Genomic DNA, 25,251 nt, shown 5'->3' on the forward strand with positions numbered 1-25,251 from the left:
GGGCAGGTATTTTTTAAAGCCCTGCTCCGTGGCTATTCAAATTCTATTGTGTGTATGCAACCCATGATTACAATAGGTAACAGTTAACGGCCACGCGCCACACTTTATTTCACAGTTCAAAGTCAGGATTTTCATGCTTGTTCAGTGACAATTTAAGGTTAAAAGGTAGGACTGGAGCAGGTCTTTAAGTCAATGTCTTGATTTTTATGAAGAGTATGAGACGGAGAGGGCTAACGACTCAATTTTCATATTGCAAAAAACGTTTGTAAACGTTCCTGATGAAGACAAAGCCCCAAGAACAGAGAGAGAAAAAACCTTTTTAGATACAGGCCTGTCCGGCTAACTTAGCCTAGCTCTTTTCGAATAGACAGTCTGGTTCTTTAACGTGCCCGGTGTATAGCACCGATACACGTAAAGCCTGGGTAGAACCAGTAAAGGCCTCTTAGTTAGGTGGGAGACACTCGAGAGCATCTCTGAAATTTCCAGTGCCTGGACAGTGATATGTTGGAAACTGAACAGGCTGGTCACACTTCCCGAGAGGGCTATATAGCTCAATCGAGCTATCATAGCCAGATTGAGCTTAGATTTAATGAATAGAAGTGTAAAATTATCACCTGATCATATAGTTACAATTATTTGCAGATTCTCAAAGTCTGCTGATAGTTTCATTTTGACGGCCCGTATCAAAATATGAAAACACATTTATACAACATTCGTTGTACGATAGCTTGCAACATCCGCAACTCTAACTTTCTATGTAACTCATATAACAAATATAAGTATGATGAAACATATATCAAAATGATGAAATCTAAGAAAATACTGCACCGATCTCATTAAAGCTTGCAACACGCCGCCATCTTGGTTCCTGGTTGGGTCACACTAAGATGCAAACGAACTTACAGTAATGTTAATATCACCAGCATCCTACTGTTTTCATAATTAGTACAGACAGTATGAAAAATATTCATCTGTTATTTATTCTATTCTCGGTCTTAGGACCATGACAGTTTTGAAAATAAGTAAAAGATTCGGTCACAAAAATAACACACAATCAGCGGACATTGAATGGATAAAGATAACATATCTTTATAGGTACCTCTCTCTATATATATACATTTCTTAACTACAAGAATATATTTATAATTCTGGATACATGTGTACTTGCATATCTATTTAATGAAATAAACGGTTTGACCGTGTTTTGAGTTCTTACGCGTAAGAATATATCACTCAGTTATTGTTTCGCATAAGAACGAAAAACTCCGGTTATTCTACGATAAATCACACTTGGGAACTTGTTATTCGATTCTATCACGACATATTTGAGACAACCGTGTTAGAAAAATGGTAATTACTTTTTATGACATGAACTACACTTCGTGCTACGCACCTGGATTAGACTGTTGACATGTCCTCCATGTATTCTCCCCATTGCTTAAGGATTGCAGCAAATATTGTGTAACATTGCCATCATACCTTTCATCAATTACCCGCCAGTCCCCAAAACCACGGCACTGTTTCCCGTACGCAACAGATTAGTTGTTTGTGCCATTTTGCAGCCGAACTAGGTTGTTATTGTTGTACGCGGATACCACGATTTTTACGTTAGTATTCTAGCATAAAACTTCTGTTCTTGTCACTTTTCGGGGGTGTTTTAACAAGACAGAAAACGTGTGTTAACAGAGAGGTTCTCGCACTCACGTGCTGTTATAACACCTTTTTATATATGCGCGTTCCGTGGCAAAGCGTAAACGCATTACGGCCCCAAAACGGATAATTAAAACGGAAATGACGTCAACGTGAAAAAAAAAAACACGCAGACGTTCCCGCGCGTTTCATGGAATAATGATGCTGAGGGAGAATGTATTCATTTATTAGTGTTTTCTTTCGCTTTTTATGCTAGAATAGCGTTAGCGCATGTTCATTTCGTGTTATAACATCTTCAGAATCCCTTGGGATACGTTGGTACCCTCGCCCTATGGGCTCGAGTACCAACCAATCCCTCGGGATTCTGAAGACGTTATAACACGAACAAACATGCGTTATCCCTACATTTACAAACGTCACGTGATTTCCATTCATAAGATTCATAAAAAGAATTGCATGCGGGGCTTTGGCTGTATACGGAACAGCCAAAACAATCCTTCGCACGCGCATGAGTTATCGCAAAATAACCGTGGGTTGATTTTCTTCCATGTGTATGTAGGTTATTTGCTGGTCGTGTTAGAATTGTAGATAACCCGTTTGTTTATCATTGCGAAGCATACATCCGAAGCAGACGTATCTAAGTGTGAGAAGAGTACTTACTGACTTGTCCAGATATGGCTTCTAGTTTAGCCAGAGCAAGTTTCCTAAATGTCTTTGAACGAGATATTTTTTATTTTAAACAGCCACCTTGTAGATAGGTTATGCATTATTCATAGGAAGAACGCTCAGAACATAAACAAATCAACAAATACTCTCGTATATACTCCACTGTGTAAAACCTATAGGAGTCAGGTTAGCCTGAAATACGTCATAAAGGTACAGAAACAAAATGCAAAACTACACTATAAAAGCTGTAATGAAAAATAAATAACAGATGAATACTTTTCATACTGTCTGTACTAATTATTAAAAAACAATAAGATGCTGGAGATATTAACATTTCTGTACATTCGCGTGAATCTAAGTGTGACCCAAGAACCAAGATGGCGGCGTGTTGCAAATGATGAGTTCAGTGCAGTTTTTCTTAAATTTCATAATTTTGAAAGTGTTATTTTTACGCGTGCAGGTTTAAAATATACATGTGGGCGTATATATGAAGGCATGCTCGCATATTTTTACAAGTGCACGTGTTTTTTTTTTAATGTGCTTGCACGCAAAGCAGACTGTACACCATACTCAACTGCAGTATAACTTAATGATCTCACTCCGGGAGAGGTTTGTTGTCTCACATTGATTACGCATGTTTGTGTTCTTCCATTAAAAAGTGTATTCAGATTCTAAAGGCATACTGCAATTTTCTAAAACAAAAGTTCATATTGTATATTTTCAAAAACAATGCCCGTTTTAACCTCAGAATTATTTTATCTGCAACTGCTTTCTAGAAAATTGTTGAAAATTTAATGTCTGTATTGTTGATATATAGTTAATATCATATATAGGGGTACAGTCAATCCTCTTTTAAGCAACCAGTCAAGGGAACGACACATTCTGATTGCTTAATGCAAGTGAATGCTTAAGACAGGTTGAACACAGTTGGGGACGGAATTGCGTGGCAAGTGGCTGTTTTACACAGGAGACCGGTAAGCAAGGTTCAATTGTATTCCATTAATAACTACTAATTAATATATACTATGCTATAACAGCTGATGCCAAGGCAGATTTAGTGATTTTATATAACATATTTAGTGCGAAATTTTAAATCTTCATGTCAGAAGCTTCTGGACCAATTTTGAAATAATTTCAATGGATTTTTTTTTTTTTTTTTTTTTTTTTTGGTTGACCATCTAACAAGTTTACACAAACTATTGCAGTTCATCAAAATGTGGCATTGCGTGAACAGTTTTAAAAAAAAAAACTTCTTGTCTGGCCCGATTTTAAAATAATTCAAGTCGCACGATTGTTACATTGACTATTATATTTCGTAAAAAAACTGCCGAGGCTATATACACGGATGCCGTGCGAATAATATATTGCGGACACGGCAGCCGTGTCCTACTTTGTTATTCACACGGTAGCCGTGTCCCTTGAAACTATTCGCACGGCAGCAATCGTAAGAGACCGCTGGAGAGACATATGGAAAAGGATTTTTCTGCTGAAAGTACGGATTTCGCAATTTATTTTTAGATAAAAGTTTTTGTTCTTTGATGTATTTTAAGGCCCGGAATTTTGAAGAAAGTATCAATCCCTCCTGCACAATATAAAATTTGAGATGCATTGTTTATTCATTTATTCATAATTTTAACATGTCCAAAACTTTGCGGAATGATACTTATTTCACTTGGGCATTGATTACATTTTACTCGGACTTTATCATAGGCTCCCTGTGTAAAATCTCAAACTTTTAACTAAAATAAAGATATTAAATCGATATAATATTTCAATGAAGTTTTGTTGTTTGTAGCATCATCTGGGGCATATGCAGTGAAAAATCTTAATTTGATTTCTAAACTAGTGTGGTAATTATTTCTAAAGTCACTACAGGTTATAACACACTAAATAGTTGTTGTTCTTTATTCTATATAAAACTGACCTATTTCAAATGACCGCAGCACACATCAGGACCCATTTTAAATTTCTGTAACTTACATTTTCTTGAAGAATATTTACCATTTTTTCGCGCCATTTTTCTATTTAGTGTCTGTATGCCTATTATAGGTTATAACACACTAAATAGTTGTTGTTCTTTATTCTATATAAAATTGACCTATTTCCAATGACCGCAGCACACATCAGGACCCATTTTAAATTTCTGTAACTTACATTTTCTTGAAGAATATTGTCAATGCTAACTAAAAATCAAAAGAAAAATGGGGGTCATGTTTGATGCAAGAAAAATAATTTCAGTCGAACACACAAACTGCAAAATCAGCTAAAAAATGAGACCCCAAATTATACTGGTGGTGTATGATCTAAGTTTCCATGAAAAATTTTGTCATGTTGTTATTTCATTATGAAAATGCTACCTACATGTCAAGCATAGATCTGTCATGTGATTTTAGCAAAAAAAAATGCAAAGAAAATGTGAAAATAGCCCTACAGAGCAAAACAACTGAGGACTATTTGTATCCGCCATTTTTTTTCGCGCCATTTTTCTATTTAGTGTCTGTATGCCATATATATGTTCATTATAAATATACTTCGTTTATACCCAAGTGGAAACTGGCAGGTGCTCGAAAATGCAGCTCTCTGATTCACTGGCGCCAGACCGGAAAGAAAATGCCTCTGTACATGTAATACCCTACCCCTAGGTATTCTATAAGAACTTATAGAATACCTAGGGGTAAGGTATAACATGTACAGAGGCATTTTTTTCTGTTCTGGTGCCAGTGCTCTGATTGGTCAATTAGAACCCCTAATGTACTGTGATGTCATGATAAAGTTATGAATTTTTATTTATCACCATATCAACTTATTTGCACTGCAGAAATATTTTCCGGAATGTATTTACATTTACGTAATATACACTTTATCTAAAGTACACGTCTTTTACAAAATGAATTTACACAAACTAGTTTCCGACAACCATCCGATTCACTTGAATTAATCCCGACTACCTTTTAATGGTGCGAAAGAAAAACTATTATTTAAATTAATTTAGCGGAAACAACAAGTTACACAACGACAATTTATCTAAAAATAGATTGCGAAATCCGTACTTTTCCGCCGGTCTCCGTATACAACCGATTATTCTCGAGTACGATTTACGGTACGGCGATAAGGAACAACCGACTAAGATTGCCGTGTCCCTAAAAAATTATTCGCACGGCTGCCGTGTCCCTAAGAAATTATTCGCACGGCTGCCGTGTAAATAGTCACTTCGAAAAAAAAAACACGGCTACCTGAGCTGAAAATAGAAAAATGTCTAAATATCGTTTGTTTTTTGGGTTTTTTTTTCTAAATTTAACAACTGGTCCGATTCAGAAATGTTTATTGTGACCAACTATGATTGTTCATAGAATTTTTTAGATTTTCAAATATACTGTAAGACAAGACCAACAACAACAACTTTTGGCGAGCGCGAGAGTTAAGTGTTTTAAGCATTATTCCCTAATAAGAATAAACATCGCAAAGAAAACGTGACTCTGTACATAAAGTGTCCTTGTAAAAAGACAAGTATCGCCCTACTTCAGGGACAAACAACAAGTGTGTGTACTTCATTAAAAAATATATATATATATAAATATTGAACAAACAAACGTCTAATAGCCAGTCACAAAAGATGTTGAATTTTCGATTGTTGATATTTTGGATAACCCTTCCAACTGTCTTCAGGTAAGTTATATACTCGTTTCGTTTTTACAGGATTTTGTAAATGATCATACCTATATACCCAGGTACTGGGGTTCGCACTACTGTTTATTTATGATTAGGTACATGAAGTGTGCGCCAAGCGGGGCGCCTGTATATATATATAACTGTAAATATTTCAGCCCATACCAGGACGCGAACCCGGAGCCTTTATCATCTCAGACGTACACTCAGCCTCGTCGTTATAAAGTGGCATTATTCGTGCATCCTTATAATCTGCACGCACCTCTGACATTACAATTTTAGGCAGTTTGAAAGTACATTCAAGCGCATACTATACCATATATTTTTCACTATGTTTTCATGAAATAAGCTCAAAAGCCTCTTTCTTTGTACAACTACATATATATACTTATTTATTTCACAAACCTGTATTAATCAGCCGGCCACGGAGGCACGTGGCCGGTTTATATATGTGACCAATAAGAAGTTTTTATATTCACAAATAAATATGAACTGAAAGAATCGGATTCCGTATTTCGCCTGCGTCTGCACTGCTTTCACTAGTATTCAGACTCGGTAAAAATAAACAGCAATTTGTTTCAGAGGAGTTTACTGTTGTTTTTTTGTTGTTGTTGTTTTTTTTCTTTTCCTTTTTCTACTTTAAATATTCGCTATTGTAAAAATATAAATGTGCGAAAGTACAATAATAAAAGGGTTATTGTGACAGTTACGGTCGAATCTTGGCGATTTTACTAGACCGGATAATAATCCGCGAATACCCGCTTCGTGTGATCCAGGCAAGCCAAAATCCACACGAGCCAATTACAGCTTCTTAGCTAAAGCTACTGTTGTAATTAAAACTATCATATAAAGATATTTCTGTTAGTGAAAATTTCAAAAATATTAGTTATTATATTATATAGACAATGATCAATGTATCTACACCTATTTATTTCTTTGTTTATATATTTGATATTTTACATTCATTTTCAGTCAGTATTATTTTGTAACAGTACCAAATGTGATACATTTTGAACATGACGAAACGGTGACGATCAGTGTGTTTGGTCTAACAAATACGGCTGTAAAGGTAAATATGTCTTAAATTTATAAACTACTTTCAGGGACATGGTGTGTGTGGCAAAATTTAACAAGTTTGTAAATATAGAATAAGCCCGCCCGCTTAGTTCAATAGGGAGAGCGCACATCTAAGGATCGCAGGGTAGTGAGCTGGATCACCGGGCGGGGCGTATGTTCGCCGAGACGACTGGATTTGATAAAAGACATTGTGTCTGAAATCATTCGTCCTCCACCGCTGATTCATGTGGGGAAGTTGGAAGTTTCTTGTGAATAACTGAAATACTGTTGGAAAACGGCGTTAAACCCAAAACAAACAAATATAGATGGATTTACGCATGGCGCGATCCTTAGCAACGGAAGTAAAATTTCACGCATGCACATTCTACGTAGGGCAAAAAGGCATGACCGCACAGTATAAACTACGTTAAACTTCATATCAATGAGCGCCATCATGAGGAATAATGTAGTGGATAAAAACTAAACACGCTGTCAATTTACAATTTACTAATATGCTAATGCTAAGTTTGGAAGGTAATTTACTAAAAACTCTAATTAAAGAATTCATCTATGATGTTAGAATTCACCTATTGCGTTTAGAAATTTTCATTGAGTAACAGCTTTTAAAGAACACTTGCTATTTTATAAAAGGTGTGGTGTCAGTTTGGTGAAGAGATATTTTCAGAAAAGACAGTCGTCGTTCAAGATGAAGGTTAGTTCATGTTCTAATCTACCATTTCAGAAATGTATAACAGCTGTTCAAGTAAAAACAAAGAAAAAAAATAAGTAAGTTTAAGGACGTAGATGGCTGATGATAGAAATATATCACAAACAACTTAAAACCTTATACTATGGAATCTTGTTCACCTCGTGTTTTGTTTTAGGTCGACGCGCGACACGACGCACGATACCGCGCTCTACAATATAATACAATGCACGACACAATGTGTTACAATACGACACGACACGCGTCACGACGCACGACAATACGGCACGACGTGACGCGCGAAATTAATGTGGCGATGTCGTGTCGTTTTGTTGCGCATGGTTTCGTATTGTTGTGCGTTATATCGCATGTCGTGCGTCGACCTAGAAGAGTACGCAGCCGACACTCAACATGGCGCCAGACACACGATACGACTGGCGACAATACAACACGACATCACGACATCAATTAAAGCATGACTGAAGACGACATGAGTAATACAAGATTCCGTATTTTTCATTTATGATCAGGCTCGATTTCAACATGTAACGAAATTCGCAAATTTCAATAAAAAATCTATATTAAGAACGGGCTTTAGGTTTTATCTACTGGATAATTATTTAACTAATTATATAAAAACCGCTACCTTTTCTTTTTATCAGAGTTATTTATGCTATAGCTTTTGATATCACGATATTTTAGCTCTATATATTACATTTTCGATATAAATCTTCTATCATCAATCCAAAGAACATCCGGTAACAACCACAATTACGGTAACAGAGGACGACGTGTTTGATTCAAAGACCATAGAGAAACCAAGAACAATTCAGATCATGTCAGAATGTCAAGGTCAGACCAAATCGAAAGACGTGAGCCTCAGTTACAACACCGGATTCCTAATCGTACAGACGGACAAACCTATATACGCACCGGATCAAAAAGGTTTACAGTAGCTTTATGTATCATCTAATGATAAATTAAAAATTTGTAGGAACAAAATAGACGACATGCTGAAATGTTTATAAGCGTGGTCAATTTGGTTTTGGTCAGGTTATATATTTGTTTAAAGCATTAACGTCTAATTGTTTAAATTTATTTATGTTCTATGGGCGTTAAATGCATGTTATATATTCACTGGCAAAAACAAAATAGTTCAGTTCAAGTATAAAGTTGATCAGACAAGTTTAGTTAAAAAAATGTCATAAATTGTTGCATAAATGTAATTAACTCCCTTTAAATTTCTCCACTTAATAATAGGTTGAACTTTCTTCAGCTCTGGCATGACATTAAGAATGATAATCTTATATCGTTAATTATTAAAGGCCTGGTTCTGCTTTAGAGACATAATGTAGCATTTCATGTGGTAATCAGTTTTGTTCTTAAAGACATTTTGTATTCCACAGTAACTGTAACCATAATTGCCTTAGACGAATCAAAGAAGGCCGAAACTACACGTGCAGTTGGGTTTGACTTAACAGTAAGTGAGACAGTTTTCCTTGTATACTAGGTTACACTATACCAATTCAGTTCCTTCTTTATTTCATATAAACAATGAAATCTTGAGACTTCATTTTCAGTACTCTAGAGCATTTCAATGATATAAAAACCATAATTATATGGTTATTTAGTATAACATGTCTTCTTATCAAAAACAAAAAAATATTGACATGTTATGTTACATATAAGAAAAGTAATATGTCATGAAAAACATCACCTTTTGAAAATGCTCCCATGAAAATAGCCGTTTAGCAATTTCGCGTATGTAGACATTTCTCAATGATTAAAACTAAAACCTGGAAATGGTCTGGATCTTTTCTCACTACAATAAGCAATAAAACTAAGCCAAAAATATAATTGCCACATCCTCATATGACTCATTATACCAGATTTCATCAACAGCATGGAACTACATTTTGGACTACCTCACATTTAACACTGAGTATAAACTTCCTGTTCGGTGTATTGGTATATTGGCTAGACACAGTAAAAACTGGCTTCTTTTACATTTTCTTTTGGATCGGAGAGGAGGGAAACATGCGTTTGTTAGAATATATGCTGAAATAAAACTACAGTGCTTTCACACTTCTGAAGTGAAACAAATGTAGACTTAAAAACGTTTTCATTTATTTTTACGGTATAACATCTGGGACAGTGTTAAAAGTGTTTATTCCCAAGAATCAATAAGTATGAATTTGCAACATCACTAAAACATTTGACAATTTTTTTAACAAGTATCTGTTGCATGTCATTTTGTTGTAAATGCAGCTCCATGTGAAACGATAATTACATATTTAAGAACTCATTATTTATAGTAAAACCTTGTTTTAACACTACTAATACACGATTGGTGATTTACGTCGGGCGTAATAATTTCACGAGAGCGCAGAGAATCGGATCCTCTCTTACATTTTCAATTCAATGTTAAAAAGTGCTGCATTACTTTTTGTTCTGCTGTGTGTGTGTGTGTGTGTGTGTGTGTGTGTGTGTGTGTGTGTGTGCGTGTGTGAAAACATTATTAGGTTTGAAATTCAGATTCTTTTACTGTAAGCTTTCTAGCAAAGTCTGTACAAGTCATGCGCAGTACTTCAGGGGCCGTATTCATAAAGAATCTTAAGTATAAGTATAAGAAATTGATTATTTACTTAAGTATTACTTAAGTAAGAAATGTATTTTACTTAAGTATATTTGTTATTCATAAAACAACTTAATAAGTAATTCTTGGCTTTTATTGTGGACGAAAATATTTAAATAAAACAACATTAATTTCAAACAGATACAACATGCACAATTATGTTTAAAGTGCTCTTTTCTGAAAAACAACACTTTAATCGTACTCACGACGCTGTTTTGTTTTCTGACTTAAGTCATTTCTTACGTATCTTAAGTTTAAGCTGTTTTATGAATAGGACTTAAGTTATTTACTTAGACTTAAGCTGAAATCACCACAAACTTAAGTAAAATCTTCAACTTAAGTCAAAAATTTATACTTAAGATGCTTTATGAATACGGCCCCAGATATCATTTGTTTTGTCTAATTACAGAGTCCTTCCAATATAACTTTAGCAAGAAGAATTTTATTTCATGGAAGAGGCGGAATTTTCAAGCACCAGTTTTTGTTGCCGCCACATCCTGAGAAAGGTGTTTGGTCTGCCAGGTCCTTTTATCTAGGGAAGGTAGGTGAAAATTTGTTGTTTGTTCCTTCAAGTGAAAAGGAATTGGTCTACATGTAGTTATTACATAAAAATCAAATGGGATTCGGCTATAAACATGCATATGCTGCTGCTGCTGCTGCTTCTGCTACTACAACAACAACAACAACAACATACTACTACTACACGATCACGACCACTACTAATAAAATAAAATTAGTAATAATAATAATAATATATTTTACTCGCACTAATAATGTGATTGTTTGAATAATACAATATTTGACACCATTCATCAGCGACTAATAAAAAAATGTTTTCATAAAATGGTATGTTGTACATTACGAAGTGGGTAGAGGTGCGGGGGTGGGGGGTGTGGGGGTGTGGGGGAGGGACAAAACATCCGTTTTCAAGAATAAGATTTGTTTCATGTCAAATAATGAAAACAGATAAGTGATGTAAGTTTTATGAACTTGCGGTGGACCATATAGCAGACAGTGCTCACAATATGTAAGTGTATTGTGAATTATATCGTTGGATTTATTTTCCAGTTCGAGACTGAAGAACAAACACAGTTCATTGTGGGAGAGCATGGTAAAGTAGTTGTATCTATAAACAAGTAGAATTACTAATGAATACCAGATAAATTTGAAATCTACAAAAAATAGAAATGACGCTTATCAAGAAAAGGGAAATAATATTAATAACTAAGACTTAATTTCAGCACAGGATCGATAAATATCGCCTTTTTTAAAAACTTCAAACTAAAAAGCGATTGACTGCAAGAAATGCCTTTAGCACTGAAGTTACAAAATTTAATATTTCAGAACGTCCGCCATTTTCTGTAACAATCGATGTTGACGTTCCCTGTATATTGCCTGACACGGTCAACGTAAGGATAGATGTTAGAGCTAAGTAAGTACGCATAGCCAACGTTAGTGAAAGTTAGTGAACTTAGCTACGTATCTACTGACGGCAGTCCACCATATAAAGCTGCGTTTTGTTTTTATCTTACCTCCGTAATATGTCGAAATATCTTGTATACTTCGACCTTATTCCAAGAAACCACTTAGTGTCGAGAAATGGTATGAACTTGCATTGAAATATTAATGGGTATATTAAAAAATGAAGCTGTTAACTGCAATTGCTGAGCAAATATACCCAAAAGGACATGTTTTTGCGCAATTTTTCAGCGAGTATACATACAATTCAATACAGTATTGCGTCAACAAGTAATTTCTTTCAACCAAGGCCTCTGGATACTTTGTTTATTATTTGCAAAATGTACGAGTGCATTCATGAAGAGTATTTATGCAATAGAGCCCATGCGTGTCATTTTCAATGTGGTCTTAGCAAACATTTGTAATGTATACAGAGTGCTTGTTACATACTATAGAAAATTTGCAAATTTAACTTAGACTGTAAATGCTATTCATTTCCAGGTACTTTCACGGAAAACCCGTGCACGGTACTGTTAGTCTAATCCTTCTGTTAAGAGATAGACTTGATGCCAGGAAACTGTTATTTGAAAGTAGTCACAATATCGTAAGCATTCAGTTTTAACTCATTGTTAGTCCTCAGTGTCATTTTATAACCATTTATCGAAACATAATCCCTAGTACACTGAGATGAGAGTTTAACAAACATTTTTTATATGTGCATATTCAAAATATGTCAACACTTTAATGTAAAGGTACTAGTATATAAAAATGAATGGAAGAGATGTTAAAGAGTATCTTAGGGCTTAATTGAAAAGGTTGTATGTAGGTCTTTGTGTGCAATATGCTTCGGCTGGTTTAGGTTAATCCCTTTATCAGACATTTGTTTGCAAAATCAAAACTTCTGTTTAATTTTTCTAATTATTCTACCAGTTAGGAAGAGATTGGGGAGGATACAGTGTGAAGACGTTTGACATTAATGTGACTGAAATATTAAACTCGGAACACCTGCTGGACACTGATTTTCCTGAGAAAAGTCGGCTTGAAGTAAAGGCTACAGTGTATGACACTGCACTAACAAAAGAAGTTACTAAGACACACTATGGCACAATATTTGCTCGAAATCCCTATGTCTTCAAGTTTTCGAGATCAAAACGGGTGTATCTGCCAGGATTTAGTTACTTTCTTAAGGTAAAGCACGTGCAGCGGTCGGCACCACAAATTTCTATCTGCTGTGTTAATTCTGACTTCTGTCTATTCATATGTGTTCAACATTTTCCATCGTAAGGTTTAAGTGCTACGTGACAGTGACCTGTTTTGTTTTCAGTATTTCTGGTGAAACGTAGGTTTTGTCTAGGCCAGTATATCGAATGATCGAACAAATTTGGTTCAAATGCTGTCACGTCACGTCACGTCACTTGACCGCAGTATTTTGTTTAATGTTGTAATACTTAAGTTACCTGTTCATCCGACAGTGAACAAATACGTGTATATTTTGATAATATTTGGTGTGTGTAAAGCAGACAATATATATAAATCATGATTTACACGATAGATTGATGTTACTTACGTAAATGGCGAGCCTGCTGTTGGTAAAACAACCACAATAAACATGTTTAAAGGCGACGAGCTCTTGGATAGCAAAGAAGAGACAACGGACAGTAGAGGGCGAATAGTTACTCTGTTCCCTATGTCCCCAGTTGCAGATACGATAACATTTTTCGTGAGTATTCTAATGTTCCAGTTGCAGATACGATAACATTTGTCGTGAGTATTCTTATGTCCCACGTTGCAGACACGATAACATATGTCGCGAGTATTCTTATATTACCAGTTGCAGATACGATAACATTTTTCATGAGTATTCTTATGTTCCCAGTTGCAGATACGATAACGTTTGTCGCGAGTATTCTTATGTTACCAATTGCAGATACGATAACATTTGCCGCGAGTATTCTCCTATTCCCTCTAGCAGATACGATAACATTTGTCGCGAGTATTCTTATGCCCCCAGTTGCAGACACGATAACATTTCTTGTGAGTATTCTAATATTCCAGTTGCAGATACGATAACATTTGTCGTGAGTATTCTTATGTTTCCAGTTGCAGATACGATAACATTTGTCATGAGTATTCTTTTGTTCCCAGTTGCAGATACGATAACATTTGTCACGAGTATTCTTATATTAGCAGTTGCAGATATGATAACATTTGTCGCGAGTATTCTTATGTTCCCAGTTGCAGATACGATAACATTTGTCGCGAGTATTCTTATGTCCCCAGTTGCAGATACGAAAACATTTGTCACGAGTACTCTTATATTACCAGTTGCAGATACGATAACATTTTTCGTGAGTATTCTTATGTTTCCAGTTGCAGATACGATAACATTTGTCACGAGTATTCTTATATTACCAGTTGCAGATACAATAACGTTTGTCGCGAGTATTCTTATGTTTCCAGTTGCAGATACGATAACATTTGTCGTTAGTATTCTTATGTTACCAGTTGCAGATACGATAACATTTGTCGTAAGTATTCTCCTATTCCCTCTTGCAGATACGATAACATTTGTCGCGAGTATTCTTATGTTCCCAGTTGCAGATACGATAACATTTGTCGTAAAATTCCTTATGTTCCCAGTTGCCGATACGATAACATTTGTCGTTAGTATTCTTATGTTACCAATTGCAGATACGATAAAGTTTGTCGTATGTATTCTCCTATTCCCTCTTGCAGATACGATAATGTTTGTCGCGAGTATTCTTATGTTTCCAGTTGCAGATACGATAACCTTTGTCGCGAGTATTCTTATGTTCCCAGTTGCAGATACGATAACATTTGTCGTAAAATTCCTTATGTTCCCAGTTGCCGATACGATAACATTTGTCGTTAGTATTCTTATGTTACCAATTGCAGATACGATAAAGTTTGTCGTAAGTATTCTCCTATTCCCTCTTGCAGATACGATAACGTTTGTCGCGAGTATTCTTATGTTTCCAGTTGCAGATACGATAACATTTGTCGCGAGTATTCTTATGTTCCCAGTTGAAGATACGATAACATTTGTCGTAAAATTCCTTATGTTCCCAGTTGCCGATACGATAACATTTGTCGTTAGTATTCTTATGTTACCAATTGCAGATACGATAAAGTTTGTCGTAAGTATTCTCCTATTCCCTCTTGCAGATACGATAACGTTTGTCGCGAGTATTCTTATGTTTCCAGTTGCAGATACGATAACATTTGTCGCGAGTATTCTTATGTTTCCAGTTGAAGATACGATAACATTTGTCGCGAGTATTCTTATGTTTCCAGTTGCAGATACGATAACATTTGTCGCGAGTATTCTTATGTTTCCAGTTGCAGATACGATAACATTTGTCGCGAGTATTCTTATGTTCCCAGTTGCCGATACGATAACATTTGTCGTTAGTATTCTTATGTTACCAGTTGCCGATACGATAACGTTTGTCGTAAGTATTCTCCTATTCCCTCTTGCAGATTCGATAACATTTGTCACGGGTATTCATATGTTCCCAGTTGCAGATACGATACTAGTATATTTTCTCGTAAGTACTCCCATGTTCCCAGTTGCAAATACGATAATAATTGTAGTAAGTATTCTAAACTAAAGTGTGTGCATAGGTAGTTTAGTACTGTTCAAAGTAACTGCATATTTTGTTTGATAAAAATATGAAGAGGTGACATACTTTGTTTTCTTAAAAATCAAATAAAACGAAAAATAATAAGTAAAGATAGATTAACAACGTATATTTTATATTTTTCTGTAAATGTTTCTTGTTTTATTCTTGTTTTTGAATAGGTGAACACGACAAGTTTTCAAAAGAGTGAACCATTCATCGTTGTACCACGTGCTGAAGCGATGCAGGACCAGGTTCAAGTCGAATATATACCGACAGTAAATATATGTTTTATTATATACGTTTTCCTTTATGATCTTTAACTGACATTTAATAAATAAAACACTATGTAACCACTAGCAACCATATTGGCCAAATAAATAATTTACTTAATGAATCCACTTACCAGATACCATGCTACTAACTTATAAAAACATAGAAAAATATTTCATATGTATGATAGTGTAAAACCTGTTTAGCTTGCTATATATCCATGCATCCATGCATCCATCTGATAGTAAGACGAATCATGTATATAGGGGTTTAATTAGTGCAGGGAAAGCCCAACTTTGTTTCTGTAAAAAATGTTAAGGGTCAAATTTTGTTGCCAAAATATTTTTGTATGTGTTAAAAATGATGCCGTATATTTTAACAGATTTTTGTTTTAGTTTATACTATTTTATTTTAGGTCGATTGTGAAACAAGTTCTACAACTTATATTAATCACTCTCGACACCTCATTTTTAACAGATTTTGACTTATTTTAAAACTGTGTTAATGTGATAAGGTGAAATTTGCACGACTATTTTATATCCTTTTAAAATGACTTGGAATTACATCCTAATCTACTTCATTGGTTTCCTAGTGTAAATAAAAAACTTGTTGTCAAGGTTTTGACAAGTTTAGGTGTGGTTAAATCGGTGATAAAGACATATTTTTTACATACATTTAAGATTTGGTTTTATGATATATTTAAACAAAATCGGGCGGGTTAGCTCTTTGGTTCAGTATATTTGCAAAATAACAAATGACGGGTTAGCTTTTTGGTTAAGTATAGATAAATCTGAACACAAAAGGCATTTTAGTAATTTCAGTTTTAAAAGCGCTTGAAAATTTCGTTGTTAAAGAACCTTTAAGGTAGAACGCGACACTTTGCGAACTTTCGAGTAGCGTCTAGAAATTTTGCATGTGTAAAGTTGACCATATTTCAAACAAGATGCAGTTTATTTTATACCAATAGAGCCAACGAGTTTTTGTACACGAGACGTCAAAGTTGACCACCAAAGCCCGTTTTTGAAACTGACGTTGCCGCGTATACTTGGCAACTGTTACGGGTACTGCAACGGCACCAGCCAATAAATTTTTTTAAATTATACATTATTCGGCGGGAATTAGTATTTCCTTTATGGTGATGTAAAAATCATTGTTTTACACCGGCAAATATTTGAAAAATGGAAAGAAAATCGCCGTTTTTGACTAAAAATTGACGTTCAGTTTCGCAGCATTTTTCGGCTTTAAATCGGCATATTACAAAATACCTGAATTAAATTTTTGAATTTTTTCTTTAAACGGTGTTTAAAATGTATACCAAGTCCAACAGACAAATAAAACTGGGGGGTCACCGACTTAGATTTTTCGGTGCATGTGATTTTATTTCCCCCACCCCCGTGCGTAAATTTTGTACCATAATTCGACGTCTGCAGATACGTTCGAGACATCATACTTTAGTCATTTTGAAAATCGCTTTTAATATATTTTCTATATAATAATGATTTTTTTAAATCTTTTTCTTATTCAAAGTACCAAATTAACAAGTTTTCCGTTGTAATAATACACTGCTAAAATGAAGAATTCATACATATGCAATTGTGGAGATAGTTCGGAGATTTCACATTTGAAACAAAAGTTAAAGCATAATTATTGCAAAATATCATAGATCAGTATTATACAGCAGTTTCATATAGTTTTAAGTTTGCCCTCCACGAGAGTAAAGTTTTTCTTGATATTATCCGGCTTTTCCTCCATAAGCACACACGCCTGCACGCCCGCACATCCCAATGTCATATATGCTGGTCGTAAATGCACTGTTGGTTTTCCCATGGCACGGCTCAATAAGAGGTATCGCTTTGAATACTATCCTAAAGTTACATTAACGCATAAGCGAAGCTTTATAAAATTCTGATGAGTGAACTGCTAAATTGTTTGAAAATTGTTACATTCTGAATGTTGAAATCTCAGACGCTTATTAAAATAAAAATAAATAAAATATAAGATCTTACACATAAACATACACTGGTACAAATCCTAGTATCTCGTAAATACGAAACCAAGACCAGCAAGTTTGAGCCGTCGGTCCTATGTACAATGTTACGATTCTTGAGTCGCTCATATAGATAATTACAACATAGAATTATACATGTTTAACCGCTGATGAGTTACAGCGAGTTTCCATCACAACCACTGTTTTCTGTGTTTCTTTCTTTTACCCCATCCGCTTAGCTCAGTTCTATGAATCGCTTTCCGATCCCTGGGTAGGGCGTGACAATTTGGTAGAAGGTATTTGTCCGAAATCATTCGTCCTCCACCTCCGATTTTATGTGATGAAGTTGAAAGTTACTTGTTGAGGAACACTGGTTAGGTTAACCGCCTATCGTAACAGAAAACAGCGCTAATCCTAAAACAAACAGTTTTCTTTCTTTTTTATTTTATGGAATATTTATCATTTTTAGCGGAGTATGAACTCGTACTTGTTATGTATGATAGGTCTCTAATATTAGGAAAAATATTATATATGGAATATGTTTCTATTATGTGTCTATAAATACAAGGATAACCTTTCTTTAAACACATCTCTGGAGAGCTAAAACCTCTTTGTAAAGGATGGTGTTTCTGTCTAGCGTTGTTAATAAATTAACCTTTTCAGAGCAACAGCCTCCGTACAATGAATATAAATTCTGTTTCCCCGTGGCTGCACTTTATTTGAAATCGGGATATCTAACTACTCTCAAAACAATCGAAATATTTTCAAAGCGTAAAATTTATAATAAAGTTAAATAAATTTGTGATGTTTATTCCAACGATATTAGGGCTTTTATTTTTTCTTATTATTCTGGTAAATGTTTGCAATGTCGTGTGTATCAATTATGTATAATCATGAACTTAAGAGGAAATTCAAGAAATCCTTGCAACGTTGTAAAGGACTCTGTTGACTAAATTCTTCTTAAAATAGGTTAAAAATTGATCACAAGACATACGAGAACCCGTTTAATTACGTATTTCTATCTGGGGTAGGGGTAGAGTAATATAATTCAGCGTAATAATTTCGCCCACGGTAACCGAGTTTTAAAGGCTATTTTGATCTAAAAGTAGAATTTATCTTAAAGTGAAGATTTACTGAAACAAATACTCATTGCAATTAAATAAAGTTTTCATCATCATATTACTTTTTAGTCAAATTATATTGTTTGGGTTTTACATTAGACAAGATTAAAGCATATTTTTTATTCAAAACTCAACGTCATATTTGTCGCTCTGACGTAACTTTAACGTAAATATCGGGTCTAAGGTTAAGTGATCATCACAAATATATACTATTTCAAATGCAGATATTTGTTGACTGAACAGAACGATTTACGAAAACAGTCCGACGAACGAGAAATCACGGTTCATCAAAAATGGACGTCTAAGGTTTGCGGAGAAAAAAGTTATAGAAATATCAAAAATGTAAAATACGCATTATATGAGGAATATGCTGGATTTTAAATTAAACAAAACGTCGAAACGGAACCCAATAACTTCTGAATTTAGACGCATTCCTCCTTACGTATAGCAAATTGTGTCCACTTTACGCATTAAAAGATACCAAACGCTTCGGATTTTTTTTTGCACCAGTGGCACGTTATATAATATATTGAAATGTACTAAGATTTCACTTTTTAATACGTTTTCATCATTGTTTATATATAAACGTCTTGCCATGGAACAAAATGTTTGTTTTTGTTTTGTATAAAGTTCTTTAAGAACCAGTAAAACACTAAATGGTGCAGCTGATAAGCGCCAAATCATGATGTCTCAAACGTATCTGCAGAGGTCGAATTATGGTACAAAATTTACGCATGGGGGTGGGGGAAATAAAATCACATGTACCGAAAAAACTAAGTCGGTGACCCCCAGTTTTATTTGTCATTTGGATTCGGTATACATTTTAAACACCGTTTATTGAAAAAATTCAAAAATTTAATTCAGGGATTTTGTAATATGCTGATTTAAAGCCGAAAAATGCTGCGAAACTGAATGTCAGTTTTTAGTCAAAAAAGGCGATTTTCTTTCCATTTTTCAAATATTTGTCGGTGTAAAACATGATTTTACATCACCATAAAGGAAATACTAATTCTCGTCGAATAATGTATAGTTTAAGAAAATTTGTTTGCTGGTGTCGTCACAGTACCCGTAACAGTGTTGCCAAGGATACGCGGCGACGTCATTTTACGCATGGGGGTGGGGGAAATAAAGTCACATATACCAAAAGAACTAAGTCGGTGACCCCCCAGTTTTATTTGTCTGTTGGACTCGGTATACATTTTAAACACCGTTTATTGAAAAAAATCAAAAATTTATTTCAGGGATTTTGTAATATGCTGATTTAAAGCCGAAAAATGCTGCGAAACTGAACGTCAATTTTTAGTCAAAAACGGCGATTTTCTTTCCATTTTTCAAATATTTGTCGGTGTAAAACAATGATTTTTACATCATCATAAAGGAAATACTAATTCCCGTCGAATAATGTATAATTTATGAAAATTTATCGGCTGGTGCCGTTGCAGTACCCGTAACAGTTGCCAAGGATAGGCGGCAACGTCAGTTTCAAAAACGGGCTTTGGTGGTCAACTTTGGCGTCTCGTGTACAAAAACTCGTTGGCTCTATTGGTATAAAATAAACTGCATCTTGTTTGAAATATGGTCAAATTTACACATGCAAAATTTCAAGACGCTACTCGAATGTTCGCAAAGTGTCGCGTTCTACCTTAAACGCGACGACACACACGAAACTGACGTCATAAATGACTGCGCGCCAGATAAGAAATATTTAGATCTGTACAGTTCACGTTCTCAGGTTTTGAGGGCAAGGCTTTTCCCTACTTCATGAACGGGAAACTTGATACTAAATATAGTAACTTGATTCCCGTTTTGGAAGTAAAATCGTCCTTTTTTGATTTATTTCATTCAAAAGGTCCGGTGCATAAGAATATGCAGGATATCATTAAATGAAAAACATCATTGTAAACTTGAGAAATATATCTAAATTTCTGCCGAGCAATTTTTCTTTAAACATCCTAATAGAATTTTGTTTTCACATTGAAATTACTTAATTTCAAAATTTCCAGAATTGGAAACTTGACTTCCCGATCGGGAAGCTCATTATATAGTTATATTGAATTGTTTGTCTTTCATAGAGTACATAAGTTACACAAGTAATACTAATAAAACTCTTTTTAAAATTGCCCATGACTGCTTAAAACAAAATAATATTTCCAGTTGCTTCAGCACTTTTTGTCTTATAAATACTAAGTTTATACTTTACACACATGCAGTTCTTGCTTTAAATGTAATGTTGCTTAAAATTTTACCGACCCAAAATGATCTTATGCACGCTTTTATAGGGACCTGGATAAAATCCTAAAAACGACAACAACAACAACAAAATAAATAATTATTTTTTTTTAATGGAAAAGGGGTCATAATTATGACTGAATGCAATTCAGTGTAAATATACATATCTGTGTTTCCCGATTGGGAAATTGCGTTTCCTGTTCGGAAGCTTTGAAATTAAGAAATATAAAAGTTAATAAAAATTTTGTTAAGTCATTAAAAAATATCTGAACAGCAGAAATTTAGATAGAGTACGTTTGAACTGGTATATTCATTTAACGACACCACGTATACTCTTATGCACTGGGCGTTTTGATTGAAACAAGTCAAAAATGAGGATTTTGCTTCCCAAACAGGAAACAAGTTACTATATTTAGTAACAAGTTTCCAGTTCGGGAAGTAGGGAAAACCCATAAAATGATATCCCTAATGGGATATTTTCCCTACTGTATTTAGGAAGACTGCGTGTGTATATTTCACATTTTCAAGTTTCGCTGCTTATTTAGGACAATGGAGTGTTTTATTGTACATTCTAGGGGCTTCCTGCTTATTTAGGACGACGGCATGTATTTTGTCCGTATTCTTTGGTTTTGTTGCGCTTAACGCACCACCGAAATAATCATAGGTCATGTGGCGACTTTTCAACTTTTTGTCTCAAGCTTCTAGAATTGCAGCGTATTCTGCATCTTACACTATCCTCAACTCAAAAAATTACTAAAGGTCTTTTGAAGGAGTCCCCCATATGAGTTTGAATAAGCTTACAAACAAGCATTTTTTTGTTTATTTAGTATGACGGCAAGTTTATGATGCGAATTCTCACCAACATGGCCCCAGTAAAAGATTACACAGGACTCTTCCTCATGGTACGTAAATATCACAGGAGCTCGAAGAGGTATCCATTTAGTGTCGACAGACTATAGGTCGATAAATTCAAGTTCCTGTGAAAAAAGGCACGAAATAGAAAACAAAGAATAAATTATTGATATGTAGTTTCTATCGTCGTGTGTAAAGAAATTTAGGCTTTTTAAAGTTCACGAGGGGACATACTTTAAACAGCACGATGTATACTTATATTATGCAGATCTATCAAGATGGTAGCTACAAGTTACCAAATAATTAAACTCCTGTTGGAAGTGATAACCAGAAACCATACAGTGTGAGTGTACATTTTTATCTAGAACATTACCATGATTGGTACAGATCGAAGCTGCTGGTCAGCTTTAGTTTAATGTCATAAAAATATCACTAGCCAAATAAGAAAAGATAATAGGTAAGGTAGGTTTCTCGGAAGAACAGAGCACAACAAACACAGCCTCGTGTTTAAGTATAAAATAAGTTAATGTTCATATTTTTAAGGTCATCAACGGAGACACTATGAAAACAACTTACAAGAAGGCAGCCAATCAAATCAATATGGAGATATCTAGGGAAGTATTGCACGCACCTCTTGGAAACACCATTCGACTTCTGGCTTTTTATGTTGACAAAAATAACCACGAAGTGGTGGCGGATTCTGTACAGTTTCAGACAGAGAGCAGCTGTACTGCCGACATGGTGAGTTAATTTGTTGATTGTATGAGTATAGAATGTATAAATCTTTTGCAAAGAAATACTGAGGCAAAATGTTGTTAACCATAATTTGCTTGTATGTTTACTTTTCTGGAAGTTACACAACTAGAATATTTTTGACATATGTTTTCGAGTATCTGAAAATTGATTTGGAAACAAGTCGTTGGGTCTGTTCTATGGTTAATGAATCGAAATTTGACAGAACATCAAGACATCGTGTATTTCATGTGTCGAGCAGAGTACAAGCTATCGGGTATGTCCTATGTTAATTTGACAGGACACCAATTTATTGGCTCGGTCCTGTATTAAATTTAGCAGAATTTAACATGTCATCAATTAAATTATCGTACGTTGACAGGATTATGAGGGTACCAATTTATTAGGTCTATCTAATGTTAAATTCCTATATATATATCATCTTAGCTGTTCAAAAATATCTTTGATAGCAAGTCTATTGTCTATTGTCATTAATTCTGACTGCGTTTTGATAGTCATAGGACTTTTACAGATGTCATTAGACGTGGACAAGATGCGAGTCTATCCTGGTAGTGTGGAAAGAATGTTAGTCCGTGGCAGTCCTTTCACGTGGGTTTCAGTACACGTTACTGACGCTGCCGTAACGTCCATGTATGAAAATCATGTCTCTATGAACGATATGGTAAAATTAAATACTTCTAAGTACTATAATGAATTTGAGGCCGATGATAAAATGGTTGAATTTAGACTTTTCATTTACGTTTAAACAACGCTTATATTTTGGAAAATTTTACTTGTTCTTCAAATAAAATTTTGGTTGGAACCTCAAAGTTTTGATAAAGTGCTATAAAATAATACAGAACTCTACATTTCTTACAGCACTCCAATTTCAATGTCTGTTTTTAGTATCATGTTATTCCTTTCGCTCACCGTCCTTTTCGTACCTTGTACTTACCTACCTTTCATAGTTTCCTCAAATAATTGTTTCCATTTGAATACATTACAACACAAGGTGCTTCATGCAATTTTGGGAATATCTTCCTGTCCATCTGTTATAGATTTTGTCTGTTCTTGAGTCACATGACCGTGGATGTGGACAGGGTGGCGGAAGAAACAGCGCTGAAGTGTTTCAGGTATGAATCACAGATTATGTAAACTTCAAAATTCATAGCTGATACAACCTACATTAACTCATACCCTGCTATATCTCTAAAATGGACTGTCCCATCATTCAGTTTGGGCAGTACCACTTAGTATTCAAAGGGTGTTCAATGAAAATTTACTGGTTGAATAGCGAACAGTGCAGACTATGATCAGCCTGCACGGATGTGCAGGTTGATCTTGGTCTGCACTGGTCGCAAAGGCAGAATCACTTGCCGCCAGCAGGCTAAAGGTTAATAGACTTCTAACATGACTTTCTTTGCGTAAAAATACATTTTCCTTCAAAGATCAGCAATTACAAAACATGTCGTCTTTTGCATACATAATTTGCATGAATACCCTAGTCATGGATAACCTGTTGATAAACCATGTCGTTTTATAAACATAACAGCCTTGACAGAATTCGGACCAATTTCTTACGAAAACAAATCAAGTAATGTTTATATTTTTTTAAACCTATTTTGTCATTCCCTTGAAAACGTAAACTTACAATTGAAATCAATGTTATAATCCATTTTCTTAATATGTTTAACACGTGACCTTAACACGTGGACAATCAAAACTAATCTGTCTTAACAGATAGTGTTATTGACAACTCTGCGGACCGTGGCTATTATAAGACAGGGTCTCAGGTCGGCTGCTGCACCATGGAACTTTAATTAGGGACAAATCATGTGTTTAAAATGAAGACAAACCGGGCCACGAAAATGGACTTTACGACATAAAATTACTTTACAAGCACCACAATTTTGATTGCATGTGTTAATATTGACGGCATTGTCAGAAACATATCTTCTTTTAAAGGTTTTAGAATAATGTTCTTGGTATGAACTTTGTTGTCATGGCAATATGTATTTATTGACAAGCCTTAATTTGAAAATGACGTGAGTACGGATTTATGTACCAAGCTACGTATTTCAATGCGAGATTTTATATCATGCTTTTGAGAATGCATTAAAATCTTAGTACAACACAAATTGTATTTCTGTATTATCGCATAGTGCGGCAGTTTTCCTTTGATCTTTGCATTATGTTAAACATGGTAACACACATTAATACTACAAAATCTGTGCTGATATTTAACAAAACTGTTACGATATATATCAACACAGAAATCTCTATAGAGTTTCATTAGAAAAAAACTGTTGCGATATATATCAGCACAGTAAAACTGTTCCGATATATATCGAAACACTTTTTCTCTATTGAGGTCCTATCAAGGGAGTATAATTTTTTCCTTTCAAAGAAAAGATGATTTTAGCTCCAATTTACAGTTCACAGAGAAAGAATTATCACAAACACCTACATTTATAAAGTAAAAGAATAAATAAACTAGAATATTTCAAAAACTCGATAGTTATCGCCAAATTCAGAAATACATGAAATATAGGAAATTCTGAGATTTCTCAAATGTTTCT

At 34.7% G+C, this 25,251-nt stretch overlaps 1 protein-coding gene across 1 annotated transcript in view; it reads left to right on the plus strand.

Annotated features, from left to right (window-relative positions):
• Positions 1-5,826: 5,826 nt before the first annotated feature.
• The window catches only part of LOC123527713 (complement C5-like), a 58,128-nt gene continuing 38,703 nt past the window's right edge, over positions 5,827-25,251 (plus strand). The window contains exons 1-16 of the mRNA XM_053523915.1: positions 5,827-5,982; positions 6,955-7,051; positions 7,690-7,750; positions 8,495-8,689; positions 9,151-9,224; positions 10,789-10,920; positions 11,448-11,490; positions 11,724-11,811; positions 12,339-12,441; positions 12,768-13,025; positions 13,390-13,557; positions 15,661-15,756; positions 21,916-21,990; positions 22,484-22,681; positions 23,205-23,354; positions 23,731-23,805. Coding sequence (XP_053379890.1) covers positions 5,930-5,982; positions 6,955-7,051; positions 7,690-7,750; positions 8,495-8,689; positions 9,151-9,224; positions 10,789-10,920; positions 11,448-11,490; positions 11,724-11,811; positions 12,339-12,441; positions 12,768-13,025; positions 13,390-13,557; positions 15,661-15,756; positions 21,916-21,990; positions 22,484-22,681; positions 23,205-23,354; positions 23,731-23,805 — 1,866 coding nt within the window. The 5' untranslated portion in view covers positions 5,827-5,929. The remainder of the gene's footprint in view (positions 5,983-6,954; positions 7,052-7,689; positions 7,751-8,494; positions 8,690-9,150; positions 9,225-10,788; positions 10,921-11,447; positions 11,491-11,723; positions 11,812-12,338; positions 12,442-12,767; positions 13,026-13,389; positions 13,558-15,660; positions 15,757-21,915; positions 21,991-22,483; positions 22,682-23,204; positions 23,355-23,730; positions 23,806-25,251) is intronic.

This window comes from Mercenaria mercenaria, chromosome 14, assembly GCF_021730395.1.
Source record: "Mercenaria mercenaria strain notata chromosome 14, MADL_Memer_1, whole genome shotgun sequence".
In the NCBI taxonomy this organism is placed as follows: domain Eukaryota; kingdom Metazoa; phylum Mollusca; class Bivalvia; order Venerida; family Veneridae; genus Mercenaria; species Mercenaria mercenaria.